Source organism: Pelodiscus sinensis, chromosome 5 (assembly GCF_052426305.1).
Source record: "Pelodiscus sinensis isolate ZL-2025 chromosome 5, ASM5242630v1, whole genome shotgun sequence".
NCBI lineage: Eukaryota > Metazoa > Chordata > Testudines > Trionychidae > Pelodiscus > Pelodiscus sinensis.
Genome location: NC_143056.1, coordinates 51,285,619 through 51,301,682, shown reverse-complemented (window position 1 = coordinate 51,301,682; position 16,064 = coordinate 51,285,619). Strand labels below are relative to the sequence as shown.

At 43.2% G+C, this 16,064-nt stretch overlaps 1 protein-coding gene across 4 annotated transcripts in view; it reads right to left on the bottom strand.

The window, feature by feature from the left end:
- Positions 1 to 2,396: 2,396 nt before the first annotated feature.
- Positions 2,397 to 16,064, bottom strand: part of STRN3 (striatin 3) — a 124,065-nt gene continuing 110,397 nt past the window's right edge. For all 4 annotated transcript variants that reach the window (XM_006116372.5, XM_075926978.2, XM_075926979.2 and 1 more), the window contains 3 exons: positions 11,176 to 11,283; positions 4,197 to 4,283; positions 2,397 to 4,096 (listed from right to left, as the gene is read on the bottom strand). In XM_006116372.5, the coding sequence (XP_006116434.5) occupies positions 3,927 to 4,096; positions 4,197 to 4,283; positions 11,176 to 11,283 (365 nt within the window). In that variant the 3' untranslated portion in view covers positions 2,397 to 3,926. The remainder of the gene's footprint in view (positions 4,097 to 4,196; positions 4,284 to 11,175; positions 11,284 to 16,064) is intronic.

Below are 16,064 nucleotides of genomic sequence, written 5' to 3'. Positions count from 1 at the left end.
CCACCCCTCTTTTTTTTCCCTCCCCCCATCCTCTTCCTCTCTCCTATTTATTCTGGGTGTACACATCCCTAACTCATAACTCTGGTCATCTGAAGTGGGCTGTACCCATGAAAGCTCATACCACCATTTACATGTTTTGTTAATCTATAAAGTGCTACCAGAACATTTGTTTTTGTTTTACCTTAAACTACATCAGTTGTGTACATACAAGATATTTATTTTTAGCTGCCTTCTATGTAATGCAGCAGTTGGAAATAAGGAAGTCAGCCAAAATTATGTGACCAGGTAGGTCTCGATGGACTTCAGTTTAGAAAGTAAGTGCTGATAGAGAAGTACCTAAAAAATGGGTAGGCCAAAACTGCACTATTAATTTTGAAGTCAATAAATCTACAGTGAATAAAGGAGTATCATCGGCACATGGAATTGCATGTGTCACAAAGAATTACTGAAAAAAATATTGAAAAAGATAACAGCAATAAAGATAATAAGATTTGAAAAATCCAAAATGCTATTTTGTAAGAACAGCACGTGTTCAGCAATGACATGGGCAGTCAATCCCCAGGCATCAGAACATATGATGATTACTAGCTAAAACAAGGAAGACATTTCCCTGCTTTCCCCTACAATTTCACAAATGAAGGTGACGTAGTGCTCGACTTTTTATTTTAAATGTATTTCAAAGTATTTGATATTGGCGCCACAGACATAATACTGGACTAGCTGGATCATTCATCTGCTCATAATAGTTCCTATAATGAGTAGCAAGATGGATAGTGATCCTGGAATACATACCATGCTGAGAAAATGGAAATAGATATATTCTTAAAACAGGAATGGATTGCAGAAATACTGTACCAGCACATCAATCTTTATGGTACACCCATTTTAAACCAGAAATCCATTTTACTTTAGATATTGTTTTTAATTAGCTTCTACTGCAGCACAGTGTCAATTTGTTCCATTGAGAATACCACAAACTGTTCTGTAATTTAAATAAACTGATAGAATATTTAATGTTAGGCATGGCAAACAAATAATATAAAATCGATACTAGAGGTAAGGTAGGTGTTCAGTAAATGGAGTCAAGATACATCATTTGGTCCAACATAACATTAAGACACTAAAACCACCATAATAAAATTCAGATTAAAACAAAGGGTTTTTTTACCATTTCAATTTTAATACAATTAAAGAAAATGAGGTAAATGTTTATGCATGGCAATGTTTAACAAACAATCACATTTCATTTAAGCATTTAAATGCAGCAGTTTGGAAAAGCTGCTAGAAACAATGCTCAGCTTCAGAAAAAGGCGATCATGAAATTACTTCCAATAAAATTCAAATCACACTCATCTGTTGATTAGTTAACACTTTAGACTGAAACAATCAAAAAAAGTTGCAAATTAGCTAAATTTTTAAAAAAGGCTTAGTGTCCTAACAAGCAGTTACTGAAAGCCTCGCCTTGAAGGTAACAGGCAAAATTCTCCAATTTCTACACAATGTAACTTACTGCACCATATTGCTCCTAAAAACAAAATTAATTTCAGAATGATTACTGTTTGGTGTCTTCCATGACACATCAGTTTTCTTTTGTTTTTTGACCCAATTTGCTTGTCTTAAGATGGAGAGATTTACCTTCTCACTGCTAAATAGAATGGATCACACAGAACTATGGATGTCACCACTTATAAGAACATTTTCCAAGGCCTCAAAGCATAGTTATATCTGGGCAATGCACAAATATTACAAAAAAGTTTAAGACCACAATGCAGTATTCATACTTAATTTCCATTCAGCTAACATGTTTTCAGAAAACTGAGTCATCATGGAAAGTGGTTCCATGTCAACTTTAGTCTGCTATTAACAGAAGAAGACTTTGCCCCTGTAGTGCATCCTCCTTCACTGGAGGATCCAAAGAACTTAAACAAGGTGGACAGAGATAGTGAAACTAGTTCACAAACATTTAGCTTAGTCATCACTAGTCAGTTAATAGAGTTGGGAATAAAAGATGGGTATCTATTCAATCCCAACCCCTTCACTTCAATTCCTTGAAATAACTGAAGGTCATGGTGATTACAATTTTAAAAAATACTCTAAAAATGTGTGACAGTCCTTTTCAAGTTAGTCTGACAGAAAAACTATTAAAAATGCAGTATGAGTTTTACTCTTTGGAATTATGTTCTTATATGGGGTGTTGTTATTGCTAACTAAAAATGTGTTTATATCCCAACAATTATTACCAGGTTTTCAAAAACAATGCAGTTAATTTAATTTAAACAGCATAACAAGAGGTAATTTTACTAAAATTTGGAACTTTGTTTCCTAATTTAGTAAACTGCAGAATAAAATGTCACCTTTAAAATATGCGACACAAAATAATGTAGCCAACAGTGACATACAGGTACACCATTTAATATTTATTATATGCATTTTATATACATTATTTTTCAACTGTTGTACTTTTGCTAAGTGGTACAATCTTAAAAATTTGCTGATTCATAGTTTGTAAAACAGAAACCTTACAAAACTCATCAAAACCCGCAAACTGATCAGAAAAGTTTTGTGGAAGACTAGAAAAAATACTTTATTGTCTTAATCATGCATTACACAAACAAAATCTTTAGTTACACCATAAACTGAAGCACATCTGAAAAAATTAAAAGCAGGGAATAACTAGTTCAAACACAGCAGATTTATGAATCTTGATTCAACTACTTTTGTATTCTATTTGAAACGCAAATAAACAGTTTTCACTCCAAAAGTTCTGAAACAAGATTATTTTTCTGGAATCAACTTCACTCCAGACACTTAACCAGAAAAAAAAATTCTTGGTTTGTAACTTTAAAAACCATGAATATCCCATTTTTAGTCTATTTTAGACTGTTCAAAGAGTGCCATAATAGATATACAGGGCCCTTTAACACACTACATAAAAGGATATAAAGACCAACAAAAAGTGAAATAAATAACAATAGGCCATTAGCAAGATGGGTAATTCTTGATAAATAAACTTGTAAATACAGTAAGATGTACAAAATATCACATAGTGATAGGATGCCAAGATTAATTTTTTAAGAGTTCACTGGGAGGGTATTAACAACCCCTCTGTGTTTCATTTAAACATACGTCTTTACAGTCCTTTATTTATGAAGACAGTTATGCGATGATGATGATGATGATGATAATGACGATGAATTAGCATCCTTAATTAAAGGACTTAGCGGAGCTGTATTAGGCAAAAGAAGGGAAGAGTGTGGTTACACGGCAGCGGGTCAGTGAGATCTCTGTGTTTTAGGGTTCTTTAATGCAGAAAAAACATCATCAATACAATCTTGAGCACTGTTGTGACAGGCTAAATATATAAAAAGACTTATAAAAACTAGAATTTTATCCAAACATTTTGTGCAACTAATGCTAAAATATTTTAAGTTAAATTTCCTTTTCTTTAAAGCAAAATAAAAGTTTAAAAGGGGATCTGTGGCATTCAACTGATAAACAGAAGATCACTAAGAGATGAAAAGAAAGCTACTCTTGGAGCTCACTTCCCCTCCACAAGAGCACCACATTCCTAACCCTAAGGCAGCACACAGAGTCCAAAATAAAAGTCTTTTGTAAGATCAGACTCCACGTTTGCTTAAAGACACCTAAAGAACAGACATATGCTCAGTTCATGTTCAGTCCAGGCTACAAATACTGGTTTTCTTTTCTCAAAAAAATACAGTAATTACAGTTAAATTAATAAGCCTGACATTATTCAAGATGCGGTGACTTTTCACCAACTTATACCTGCCCCACATACAGCCTTTGCCCAGGCAGATCAAATGTAGTGTCTTATTAGTAGCCGTTTCATTGATGGCAGTGAAGCATTCCCTCTTTTTTTTTGTCCAAGCAGACCTGCTGTTATCGTGCAGGTTTGTTTTGTTGCGTCACACAAATACTTTGGCAAGGGCATCAGCTCCTGCACTGGCAATATATGCTTTCGATGGATGAAAAGCTACATCATAAATTGACTCATCCAACTTTTTCCTATGGGCCGTTATTTCTTGCACACAAGTCTTGCTGTCTAAATTCCATAATCTAATAGAACAGTCATGGCCTATGTTAAAAAGAAAGATTAAAAAAAAAAGTTAGGTTCTCATAGTCTTTAAAATTCATTTCAGCAAAACTGGTAGACAATACAGAAAGTTAAAACTTACTTCCAGACATCAAATAAATTCCATTGGGATCTACTGCTAGACTTGTGACAGCATCCAAGTGAGCAACCATAGAATGGATCATTTTACCTAAAAGCAAAATAAAAAGAGAGTTATCTGTTTCCATAACTGGTATTCTTCAACATGTGTTACTCATATCATTCAATACGTGCGTGTGTGCTCACTGTACGCACTGGTGCCAGAGGATTTTCCCTTAGCAGTAACCCATAGGGGAGCCAGTTCATGTGTACCCTAGATGGTGAATGCACTTGCCATGCAATATAGGGCGCCTCTGGCCCCCCTCCACATTCAGTTCCTTCTTACTGGACAACTCCAACAGTGGGGAAGAAGTGCAGGAAGGTGAATGGACATGAGCAACAAACATCTCGAAGAACACCAGTTACCAAAACAGGTAACTGTCTTTTCTTCGAGTTATTGCTCATGTCCATTCAAAGTAGATGGCTGCAAGCAGTATGCCCGGAGGTGGGAGGAGTTCACTGACATACTGACTGCAACACAGCTCTTCTGAAAGCAGCATCCTCTCAAGCTAGTTGCAGCAGGGCATAGTGCGTGGCAAAGGTATGCACCGAAGACCAAGCTGCAGCCTTACAAATGTCCAAGACAGGAACATTGGTGAGGCAGGCTATGGAGAAGGCTTGTGCTCTGGTTGAATAAGCCCTGGCTAGCAGGCAGAGCTGAGCACCCACCAGCTGATTGGCTAACCACTTGCATTTGAATAGGCCTATTAGAAATTAGCTGAGTGGATGCCAGGAGCCCCCTCATCTGATCAGCACAGGTGACAAAGAGCTCTACAGATCTGCAGATAGCCTTATTCTGTCAACATAGTATGTGAGGGCCCTGCAAACATCCAGGAGCCTTGGATTACCTCTTCCTAAACCCCTCATATTTGCTTTGCCCTGATTTCTGGCGAGATTGGGAAGGCTGAGCAGATGGGGTTTGAGGCCTGAATTTCTTACACCAGTCCTGGGATATACAGGCTGGGCGTGCAGAAGTTGATGGAGGAATCCTTTAATCCATGGAGCTCAGTGTCCATCTGCTCTGCGAACAGGACCCATCAGAGGAGAGATGCTGGAGAAGAAAAGGGAGAGGAAAAGCCACGACACCCTCCACACAGATATAGCCAATGCCATGGAGCAAGCTGCTGTATCACAGGCAGCCTGGAGCTCTGTTCAAGCAGCTGTTGCCATTTCCTTCCCCAAGGCCTGAAACTCCTTCAAGTCCTCTGAGAGGGAGGACTTAAACTTGGTGATAGTTTGCCAAGTATTTATATCATAGCAGGCTATGAGAGCCTGGTAATTTGCCACTTGAAGCTGTAAGCTGGAAGATGAATAAACTTGCTCTCAAATAAATCCAGTCTCTTCCAGTCCTTACTCTTCAGGGTCACCCTTTCCTCTCCCGGTGGTTCACACCTTCCACCAACAGGGAGTTGGGGCCTGGGTGGAAGTAAAGGTATTCATGCCCCTTTACTGGGATGAAGTACTTCCTTTCTGCCCTTTTAGAGATAGGGGGAATGGAGGAAGGTGACTGCCACCTCATGAAGAAGTAAGGCCACTCTGAACAGAGCTGACTGTTCTAATACCTCAAAGAGGGTTTCTACTGGCTCCTCAAGTTCCTCCACTTGGCGGTTCAAGTTGGTTGCCACCTGCTTGAGGAAGTTCTGGTGGGACTATGGATCTTCAGAAGCACCACTGCTGGGGGCCCTATGATGGTCTAATCTGGAGCTGCAAACAGCATTTGGACATTGGAGAATACCAATCCCAAGTGTATTGTCCATACCAGGAAAGATGCATGCCTCTGAAAATCTGTGCTGAAGTCCTGGGGAGTCCTGGCCTGCTCTCCTCGGTGGCTCTGGGCCCCACCAGGGACCAGGCAGGAGTGCGGGCTTTGCATTTCTTACCGTGCAGAGCAAAATGCAGGACAATGTAGCACTTTAAAGACTAACAAGATGGTTTATTAGATGATGAGCTTTCGTGGGCCAGACCCACTTCCTCAGATCAAATAGTGGAAGAAAGTAGTCACAACCATATATACCAAAGGATACAATTAAAAAAAATGAACAAATATGAAAAGGACAAATCACATTGCAGAACAGAAGGGGGATGCGGGGGGGTGGGAAGGGGGAGGAAGGAAGGTAAGTGTCTGTGAATTGCTGATATTAAAGGTAGGGAGAGTGGGATGTTTGTGAGTTAATGGTATTACAGGTGATAATTGGGGAAACTGTCTTGGTAATGGGTGAGAAAGTTCAAAGACTTGTTAAGTCCTTGTTGGCAAGTGTCGAATTTTAACATGAATGACAGTTCAGAGGATTCCCTTTCAAGTGCAGATGTAAAAGGTCTTTGTAGCAGAATGCAGGTGGCTAAGTCATTTAGAGAGTGTCCTTTCTGGTTAAAGTGGCAAGAAACTGTTTTCTCTTTGTGATCTTGTCTGATATCTGTTTTGTGGGCATTAATCCTTTGGCGAATGACTTAGCCACCTGCATTCTGCTACAAAGACCTTTTACATCTGCACTTGAAAGGGAATCCTCTGAACTGTCATTCATGTTAAAATTCGACACTTGCCAACAAGGACTTAACAAGTCTTTGAACTTTCTCACCCATCACCAAGACAGTTTCCCCAATTATCACCTGTAATACCATTAACTCACAAACATCCCACTCTCCCTACCTTTAATATCAGCAATTCACAGACACTTACCTTCCTTCCTCCCCCTTCCCACCCCCCCGCATCCCCCTTCTGTTCTGCAATGTGATTTGTCCTTTTCATATTTGTTCATTTTTTTTAATTGTATCCTTTGGTATATATGGTTGTGACTACTTTCTTCCACTATTTGATCTGAGGAAGTGGGTCTGGCCCACGAAAGCTCATCATCTAATAAACCATCTTGTTAGTCTTTAAAGTGCTACATTGTCCTGCATTTTGCTTCAACTACCCCAGACTAACACGGCTACATTTCTATCACTATTTTACCGTGCAGAGGTGAGGCTGTTAACATTCCACCGAGATGGACTGATGCCTCTGTGGAGACTGGGGCAGTGACATACTTGGCCTCCCCTTGTGGCCCAAGACGTCCTGGGCAGCCTGCAAGGCCTCTGGCATTGACAGCATTCAGAACTTTTCAACACCACTCCAAGACTGGGCAGGAAGTGAGCGGGGGACCCTCGCTCTGAAGTGGCCTGAAACACCTGTGAACCACAGCAAGACAATCAACCAGCATTAATGTTCTGGGCTTGTCCTTCCTTAGGCCCAGGAGACTTGCCCTTGCCTAGGCTTGCATGGAGCTGGTGAGCAGTGCTGTGGTGCCGGTGGCACCCATGCTTAGTGCCAAGTCTGAAAGTTCACACATCGGAGCTAAGGTGGACTCCATTAGAAGAGCCTTAAGATGAATGTCCCTCTCCTCCTCAGTGGGAGGCTTGAATGACTTGCAAATGCAGCACTTATCACTTCTGTGAGTCTCTCTTAAGCACCACAAACATTTGCAGCGGGGGACACTCACTGGCTTGAGCCAATTACAACTGCGACTTGAAACTCAGGGAACGGGGCATGTCACAGCCTGAAGCTAGGTTCCTACCAGGGATGCTATAGTCGACTAAACAATTAACCAATAAGCCTGGGCTTACAGGTTAATCCTATCCACTACACACACTATACCACCATGCTGCCTCTGTATCAGAGGCTGCAAGGTGTGGGTGGGGAGGGGAGGAAGAGAGCGGGGAAAGAGAGCGGGACCTGGCACCCATGAGGAGCTCGCTTTAAGCAGGGCCCCCACAAGAACCGGATCTGTCTGTCCCACCATCCCTGCACTACTGCCTCTGATAGAGAGGCAGCAGCAGCGCAGAGGCTGGAGTCAATAAGCAGGGAGAGCCGGCTATCAAGTCAGCTCCCCGCGTATATCGGCTCCAGTGGACCTGTCTCCCCTGGTGCGCTGCCTCCTACAGAGGCAGCAAGCGGGGGTAGGTAGGAATCGGTGCTGGGGGAGTCGTCTTAAAAGCTGATTCCAGTGCCAGCTCTGCAGTGCAGCCTCCCTTCTCCACTCACTGCTGCCTCTATCAGTGGCAGCAGTACAGGGGGTGGGGGAGGCTGCCACAAAGCAGCCTCTGTCCACAGCAGGGTCCAAGCTCCCCGTGGACAGAGGCTGCTCTGAATCCCATGGAGCAGCTTCTATCTGTGCCAAGCCTAGGCTCGCTGCAGGCAGAGGCTGCTCCACATCCCAAAGAGAGGGAGCAGAGGCAGTAGCGCGGGGTGGCAAGGAGCTTCCCAGGAGTGAGGTCAGGAATGCACTGGCTGCTGGTTCCACCTCTGGGGGCTACTGAATAGTAATCACAAAAATTTCATGCAATTACACAACTATTCAATTACACAGTCCGAGATATCTAACATTCCTAATTCCTACAGGATCTACACTAATGACTAAGAACCGTGAACTAACAATAGACATAGAGGGAAAATGAAGACTAACTAGGGAAATGTGCAATAGCTAACACTGAGACGAGCAGGTTCCAAGCATTGTCACTGGCAGCAAGAAGGAATTGAGAGTGGAGAGGGCTGGAGGCTCCCTGTATACCATGGCATGTGCGCACCACTCCAGGGAGCGCCTGAGGTGGCTCCCTTATGGGTACTGCTAAGGGAAAATTTTCTGGCATCAGTTCATGTGGTGAATACACACAAACTGAATGAACACGAGCAATCACTTGAAGTAGTATCAATTTCCAAGAAGTGTCTTAATATTTTTTGACAGAATTATTCGAAGGAATCCATTTAATGTGAGATACCAAAGAATAATGTAAATTGAAAGAAAGAATGTTAGAATCATACCAGAATTAACATCCATGTGTATAACTTTAAATTCCAGACTAAGTAAACATGGTGACAACTACACTGTTACACATAAATGGACACAACGTCTGCAAAACATCACAGATCTGTAGCAGGGCAGTATGAGGAACATCGAGGAATTTTAATTTTGATACATCAGCATGATCTTTCAGAACCACAGCTTGTATACATGCATACCTGCTAGAATTAAGTAACTTTCATTGTGTGACTAACTGCTGTAAAACAAATACACAAGATATGATTAGAGATGGCTCCAGTTTTTCCACAAAGAACATTCTAGTAAAAACACAAGGAAAACACAGAGTGGTCATTATTGTAGATTTCTAGCTTCCAATTCAAGGTAGGCTCTTGGCAGGGACTCAGGCTGGCAATTTGGAAGCATAAAGGGCTGCTTTTCTTTTGGCAATGTTTTTATCTGGATTATACACATGTATGGGAAGCGGGAAGAAGAGGAAGGCCATGCGCCACCCTCCTATTTTAAAGTGATGGCAAAGATATCAAAAGATATCAAAAGACACACATTTCAAATGTATGTATTTAAATACAAATAGTTCCTTACATAAAGATTAAGTTTTCTAAATATGTGGTAGCCAATGTGGAAGAGCAGAGAAATGCTCTAAAGAAAAGAAAAATAGTGCCCTAATAAACTCAACCTCATTAGAGGTCAGAGGGAACCATTGTGATCATCTAATCTAACATCCTGCACATCACGGGCCACGGAACTTCTTGGAACAGACCCCTAATCTCACGCTGAGCTACTGGAGTACTCAAATCTTAAGAGATATCAAGTTACAGGGTATCCACCATCTATTCTAGTTCAAAGAAAGGGCATATGCCTGAAGCTGCAGAGAAAGGTGAAATCCCCCCCACCCGCCGAGCCCTGGGGTCCAAACTTCCAGAGTCCAAATATTGCATGTTGAGGATACACTGATTCTCAATCTTTTTATTGCAGTATGGGAACATTATATGACATACCCTAGCATAGTTGCTGCAGCTACATTTTTCTATCCATTCTCTCATCTTATCTCCTGTTCTAGAGCTTCCAACTTGCAAAGTAGACAAGTTTAAAATGGGCCTCTCGTAGCCCCAATAAATTGGGGCCACAAAAAATTATTTCTTGTTTCAACAGGTCTGTAGTAGCGATGTGAGCAGGTAACCAGTCAACTGATTAACCAGGATTTTACATCCCTAGTCTGTAGTAGGGATGTGAATAGTTAACAAGTTATGGTTAATTAGTGTGCTGGAGTAGCACCCCGGCTGGTCGCAGACAGGGAGCTGTTCCACACTCGCAGGGCCTGCTGTGTATGGGGGGGGTGTGCTTCAGCCTGGCTCCGCCTGCCCATCCCCATTTAATTGGTTAATTAATTAACTGGTTAATGTTTAACCAGTTAATTAATTAAATGGGATTTACATCCCTAATGTGTAGGTAATGACGTGGTTCGATAGTTAACAGGAGAGAAACAGATGACACGTTTAATTTTAGGGTAATGACAAGGAATGGGAAAGAATAAGGGAAGGGGAATGGGCAGGCACTTGATAAAGTACTACTTAATGATGGAGCAGATCTATTATCCATGGCAATCAAAACCCATCACGAATAAAAGGAAAGTATTCTCTCTCAACCTCAGAAGTAGCTATCTAGGGTAATTCTGGGCTCTTCACTGCATTTCTGCAATAACTGGTAAGAGTGTGGGTAAAATCTAGGCTGATATATATTGGTCTATAAAAGGAGAAGTTACAGTATTGAAATTTGGATTTGTGATAATATTTAAACATGGGAAAATTTTGACCAAGAAAGACTGTCTTTCAGAAGCCGCCACCAAGATTGAGTGAAAGGGAGTAAAGCCATAACTGGAAAGCTAGTACAGAAAGGGAATTGATCAAAGAAAAACAGTCTTCCCCTTGATGATTTGGTACTGGCACTCATTGGTTAAAGTGATGAGTCCCTTGTAAATAACTGAAAGAGCCTACAATGTTCCTTCACATAGATTCAGAATTTTGTAAGATTTACCAATGGAAACGTTGGGTCATGTTGAAATTTATCTGTGAGGAGAGCTGCCTTCCATACTTACCCAGATTTATTTTAAACAATACTCAGTTTAATACACTATGTTTTTAGTATCCTTACCCGTTTTATTGTCAAAAAACTTGATGTGTCTATCTTCATGAGCTGTAATTGTTACAGGAAGTGTAGGATGACTTACTACCCTGTTAATATGATTATTTGATTGCAAGCCTGAAAAGACAGAAAGTTATAGGTAAAATATTTGATGGCTAAATAGTAAATAAAAATCAGAAAGAAATAATATTGCTGAAGAGAACACCACTTTTAAAAATAGCCAGTGAATTACTAGCTATTGGATGAAACTTGAAGAATGAGGAACATGGAGAAATTTTAAAATAAAATACATAGTGACAGAAATACTTGTGATGTGCTCTGGCTTTACTGGGCAGGAACTAATCCACACGCACTCTAATCAGCGTATGATAAAGATAAAAATTATGACATTGGGCTACAGCCAGTTCCCAACTTACGGCCACCTCAACTTACGACCATCTGCACTTATGACCAAAGCAGTCGCAAATGCAGGCCCCGAGTTATGAATGCGACCTGCGCTTAGGAACAGCGCTGTCGCAATGTAACTCAATGGGTTCCAAGTTACGACCATTCTGAGATACAGCCAAGCGTTTGGTCCGTAACGTGTTCGTAACTCAGGGATTGGCTGTATATGTATCCAAGATACTTTAGAGAGAGTAAATGGATTTAGCTTTGCATTTCATAGTACACTTGAACCTCCTTAATCTGGGTATCTGATCTGGGAAAACCTGTGGTTTGGATTCCCCCCATCCGCCCCCCATGGCTGGAGTGCCAGAGCCAGCATCACCTATCCACTGCATTGGGGGAGGAGCCCTGAGACTTACGGGTCGGATCCAGGGAAGCCACAGGCTAGATGCATGGCAGGGAGAGGAAGGGCAGCACAGTTGGGGGGGGGGGGGGGAGGGCGTTTTCCCCTGCATTTCCTATTGGCTGCAAATTGTAGCCAATGAGAACAACAGGAGATGCAAAGCCAGGTAAGCGCCCCACCCTATCCCTCTCATGCCCAGACCCTGCACCCCTGTCCCTTCATGCATCCTCCCTCCCCACTGCTCTTCTGAACCCTCCCTTTGACCTCCCAGACCCTGCACCTCCACTCCCATCACTTTCCAGCACCCTCCCTCCCTCCCTCCCAGACCATTCACCTCCACATTCAATAACAATTTAAATACAAAAGCAACGAGGAGTCCTGTGGCACCTTATAGACTAACTGAAGTGTAGGAGCATAAGCTTTCGTGGGCAAAGACCCACTTCGTCAGATGCAACTAACACGGCAGATTCAGACTAACACGGCTACCCCTCTGAATTTAAATACAGTTCTCAACCTATTGGTCCAGTGGATAGAGACTTAGCAATTAAGATACACTGATTCTGTAAAGTACATTCAGAATTCTACATTTCTTTCTTTTGTGTTAGAAAAAAAAATTACCTACCCTTTGTAATTGTTGTTCTTAGAGATTTGTTGCTAATGAGCATTCCAATGGCTGTGTGCTCGCAACACATGCACAGCTGTTAGAGAAATATTCCCTCAGCAGGATCTGTTGGGTTGGCTATGGAGACTCCCAGTATGGCACCTTTATGGCACAGTATGTAGGACACTGCTGACCCCACGCCCTCTTAATTCCTTCTTCCCCAGCTATTCAGACAGATGGGAAGTAGGTGGGATTTGGAATGGACATGAACAACACATCTTGAAGAACAGCTACAAAAGGTAGATAACCGTTTTTCTTTGAGTGATTGTTCATGTGCATTCCACTAGGTGAGTAGAAGCAGAGGTCTGAGGGTTGAAGGGCTTTCTTGAAGATATGGATCCCCCCCCAGAGACTTACAGGTGTCCCTACAGTCTTTCAGACTGTGCAGGCAGGCAGTCCTACACAGTCTATTGGTAGGTCTTGGATGGTAGTCTGAATCTCTGGAGGGATGACAGAGACCTGCAACCATGAGACCCTTCTCATGGTGACAGCAGTAGCTATTCTTGGGTCACCGAGTCACAGTCCAAGGCTGCCTACAGGAAGGTTCTGGCAACCAGTTTGCCCTCCTCTACAAAAATGCAAACTCTTGGTGGGAGTCAGCTGGGAGGAGCTCCTGGAACTTAGCCAGGGCATCCTAGGAATTAAATAGCAAATTAGCACCTCTTGCTGGTTGACCACCCACAATTATAGATCCCTCGTGGAATAAACCTTATGCCCAAAGATGTCTAGCTTTTTAGCACCCTTTGACTTGGGTGTAGGTCCCGGCTGCCCCTTGTGATTCACTGCTTCCATTATTGGGTTCGTGAAGAGGCATGAAGTACGGCGTGTCTGTACGGCATGAAGTACCTCAACGGCTTTGGCCATCAGTGGTATGGACTCCAGGGTTACCATAAAATCTTCATGTTCTGCACTGTCTTAAACAGAAGCAAAGCCACTCTCAAGGGGCCATTCAGGGTGAAGATGTCAGGTTCCATGTCACTCATCGTAGGAGGCCCTGGTAGCCCTTGTTATCCATGGCAGGGAGCATGGTGGCAGAGGTGCTACTCACTGAGACCTCGTGGCCTTCTTGTCGAGGGGGATGGGGGAGAGATTCAAGTGCTACCTGCTTGTATGGCTGGTGCTGTACACTGTGCTGGGGGGTGGCAAGGAAGGTCTCAAGTGCTGCACTTGGTGATAGGAGAGGGGAGTCTTGGTGCCATGCTTGTCATCATGTGAATACGTGTTAACACATGCTCCCCCCCAGGGAATGGCATCAATCCGAGTCAGCAGACAGTGGGGCATGGGACATGAATGCCATTGAAGTTGCCTTAGAGGGAAGCCACTGGGCTTGGCGGTTGATCCATGGGATTCAAAGAGGTCAATCGACTGATACTTGCTACTACGTCGGCCAGGGAGGCATTAGTGCCAGTGCTTCCTGAGAACTACGGTTTAGGGAGCAGAGCCAGGAAAATGGTTGATACCGGCTTCTCCTAGACTCGGAGGATTCCTCGCCCAATGAATATTCAGAGCCCAACCATGGCGGCACTGAGGTCAACACTAGCAGGAAGCAAAATCAGGGCAACAACGAGCAGCATCGCATCATTGTGGGCTTGCCTGGGTGCTAGCCTTCCTGCATCATATATGGTGCTGAGGAGGCCTCTTACGATGATGCTGACAGAGATGGCAGTGCTGGGGACCTCACCGGAGGCTGAAGTAGTGCTAGGTCAGTACCGAAAGCACCAGTGACAGACCTGCCACATTGGGGACTGCGCCGGCATAGTGATAAAATCCCTAGCAGCCTCAGAAGTGCCAGGCATGGAAGGAAGGACCAACTCCTTAGGCAATTCCAACCTATCAGGGGAGTACCGGACTCAAAGAGCACCTTGGCGAGGCCATAGTTAAAGGTGCTGGGGCCTATTGCACTTCCTTTTGGTGTCCTGACTTACGGTATACCCTACTAAGGTCATTTTGAGGACAGTTGGCTAGGGACAGGCCTCTCTCACTCTTCTTCTTGTGCAGCACTGGGGAATGGGAACAGAGCCGCATGCTTAAACCTACCAGTGGCCAGAAGCAGTGCTGAGGGTCCCTAAAGACATCTTTAGGCGGCACCAAGGGGTCCTATGCTGCTCAAGCCGGTGACAACTCTGGCATAGGTTGAGTTAGGAATGCTGTCCCAATAAGCAGAAGTTTCAGGTGATGCTCTTTTTTTAGTCTGAGGCCTTCAAGTGCTTGCAAACAGGGCATTTATCAGTTTAATGGCTCTCTCTAAGACACTTACGGCTTAAAAAGTACAGCTCACTCTTGGGTATGGGCTTCCTGCAGCTCTCACAGGATTTGAACTAGGGATATAAGTGACTAGTTGACTTGACCAGTCGCTTCCCCCCGACCCTTGCTGTCTCTCTTTGACAAGAGGCAGCAAAGGAAGTGGGGAGGGAGGGAGGAGAGTAGGAGCTGGTGCTGGGGAGAGCTGGCTTAAAAGCTGGTTGCCCCCAGGACAGTGTCCGTAGGGGAAAGGGCAGAGGGACAGCAGGGAACTGGCGGCGCTTCTGCCTTTGAAATGTAGCAAGAGCAAATCTCTTGCTACGTTTCAAAAAGCAGAAGTGCTGTGGGAGCATGGGGCAAGCAGAGGACAAAAGCAGACTGCTTGAGTACAGTACCCCGCTGGCCCAGTGCTCCCTACGCACGCTTTACTTTTGAAATGTACAAGAGCCCTGGGAAGGCCCTGCTTGAGTCCCCTGCTGGTCCCATGCTCCCCATGGTGCTTCCGCCTTTGAAATGTAGCAAGAGCCGGCAGGGCTCCTACTACATTTCAAATGTGGAGGTGCCCTTATTGACTAATCAAATAGTCGATGCAAAGTGCATCGACTATTCAATTAGTTGATGAATCTAAATTTAACATCCTTAATTTGAACCCTGTAACACTGCAGCATTCCCCAATCAGGGAAACCCCACAAGCTAACTCACTAACTACAAAACTGAGAAACTGTAAACTGAACTAACAAGAGATACTAAGAATGCTCTTGTGAAGCAAGACCACAAAGAAGCTCCAACGGCCGTCAATAGCGGTAAGAAGGAATTGAGAGGGCAGGTGTCAGATATGCCATGCCATGAAGGTGCCAAGCCAAGCCTTTCAACAGCTGACCCAATGGGTACAATCTGATGATCTTGCACATGACATGCGCACACACACCTATTGGAACACACATGAGAAATCGCTTGAAGAAGAAACATTATTTCCCACATAGAACATTCATCCATATGTTATGTAATTAAAAATCTGTTCCTTCATATTTTATTCAGGGAACTGATTCTTGAAAGACTAGCTGCATTATTAGTTTTAGATGTTTTTGTTCTATTTCTTTCAGCATCTCTCTAACCCTTTACAAATAACCACCCATACTTATCCCTCAGATCATTCCAGCTTCTCTCATCTCTTTCTATGATTTGCTATCTCCACATGACAAAGTATAA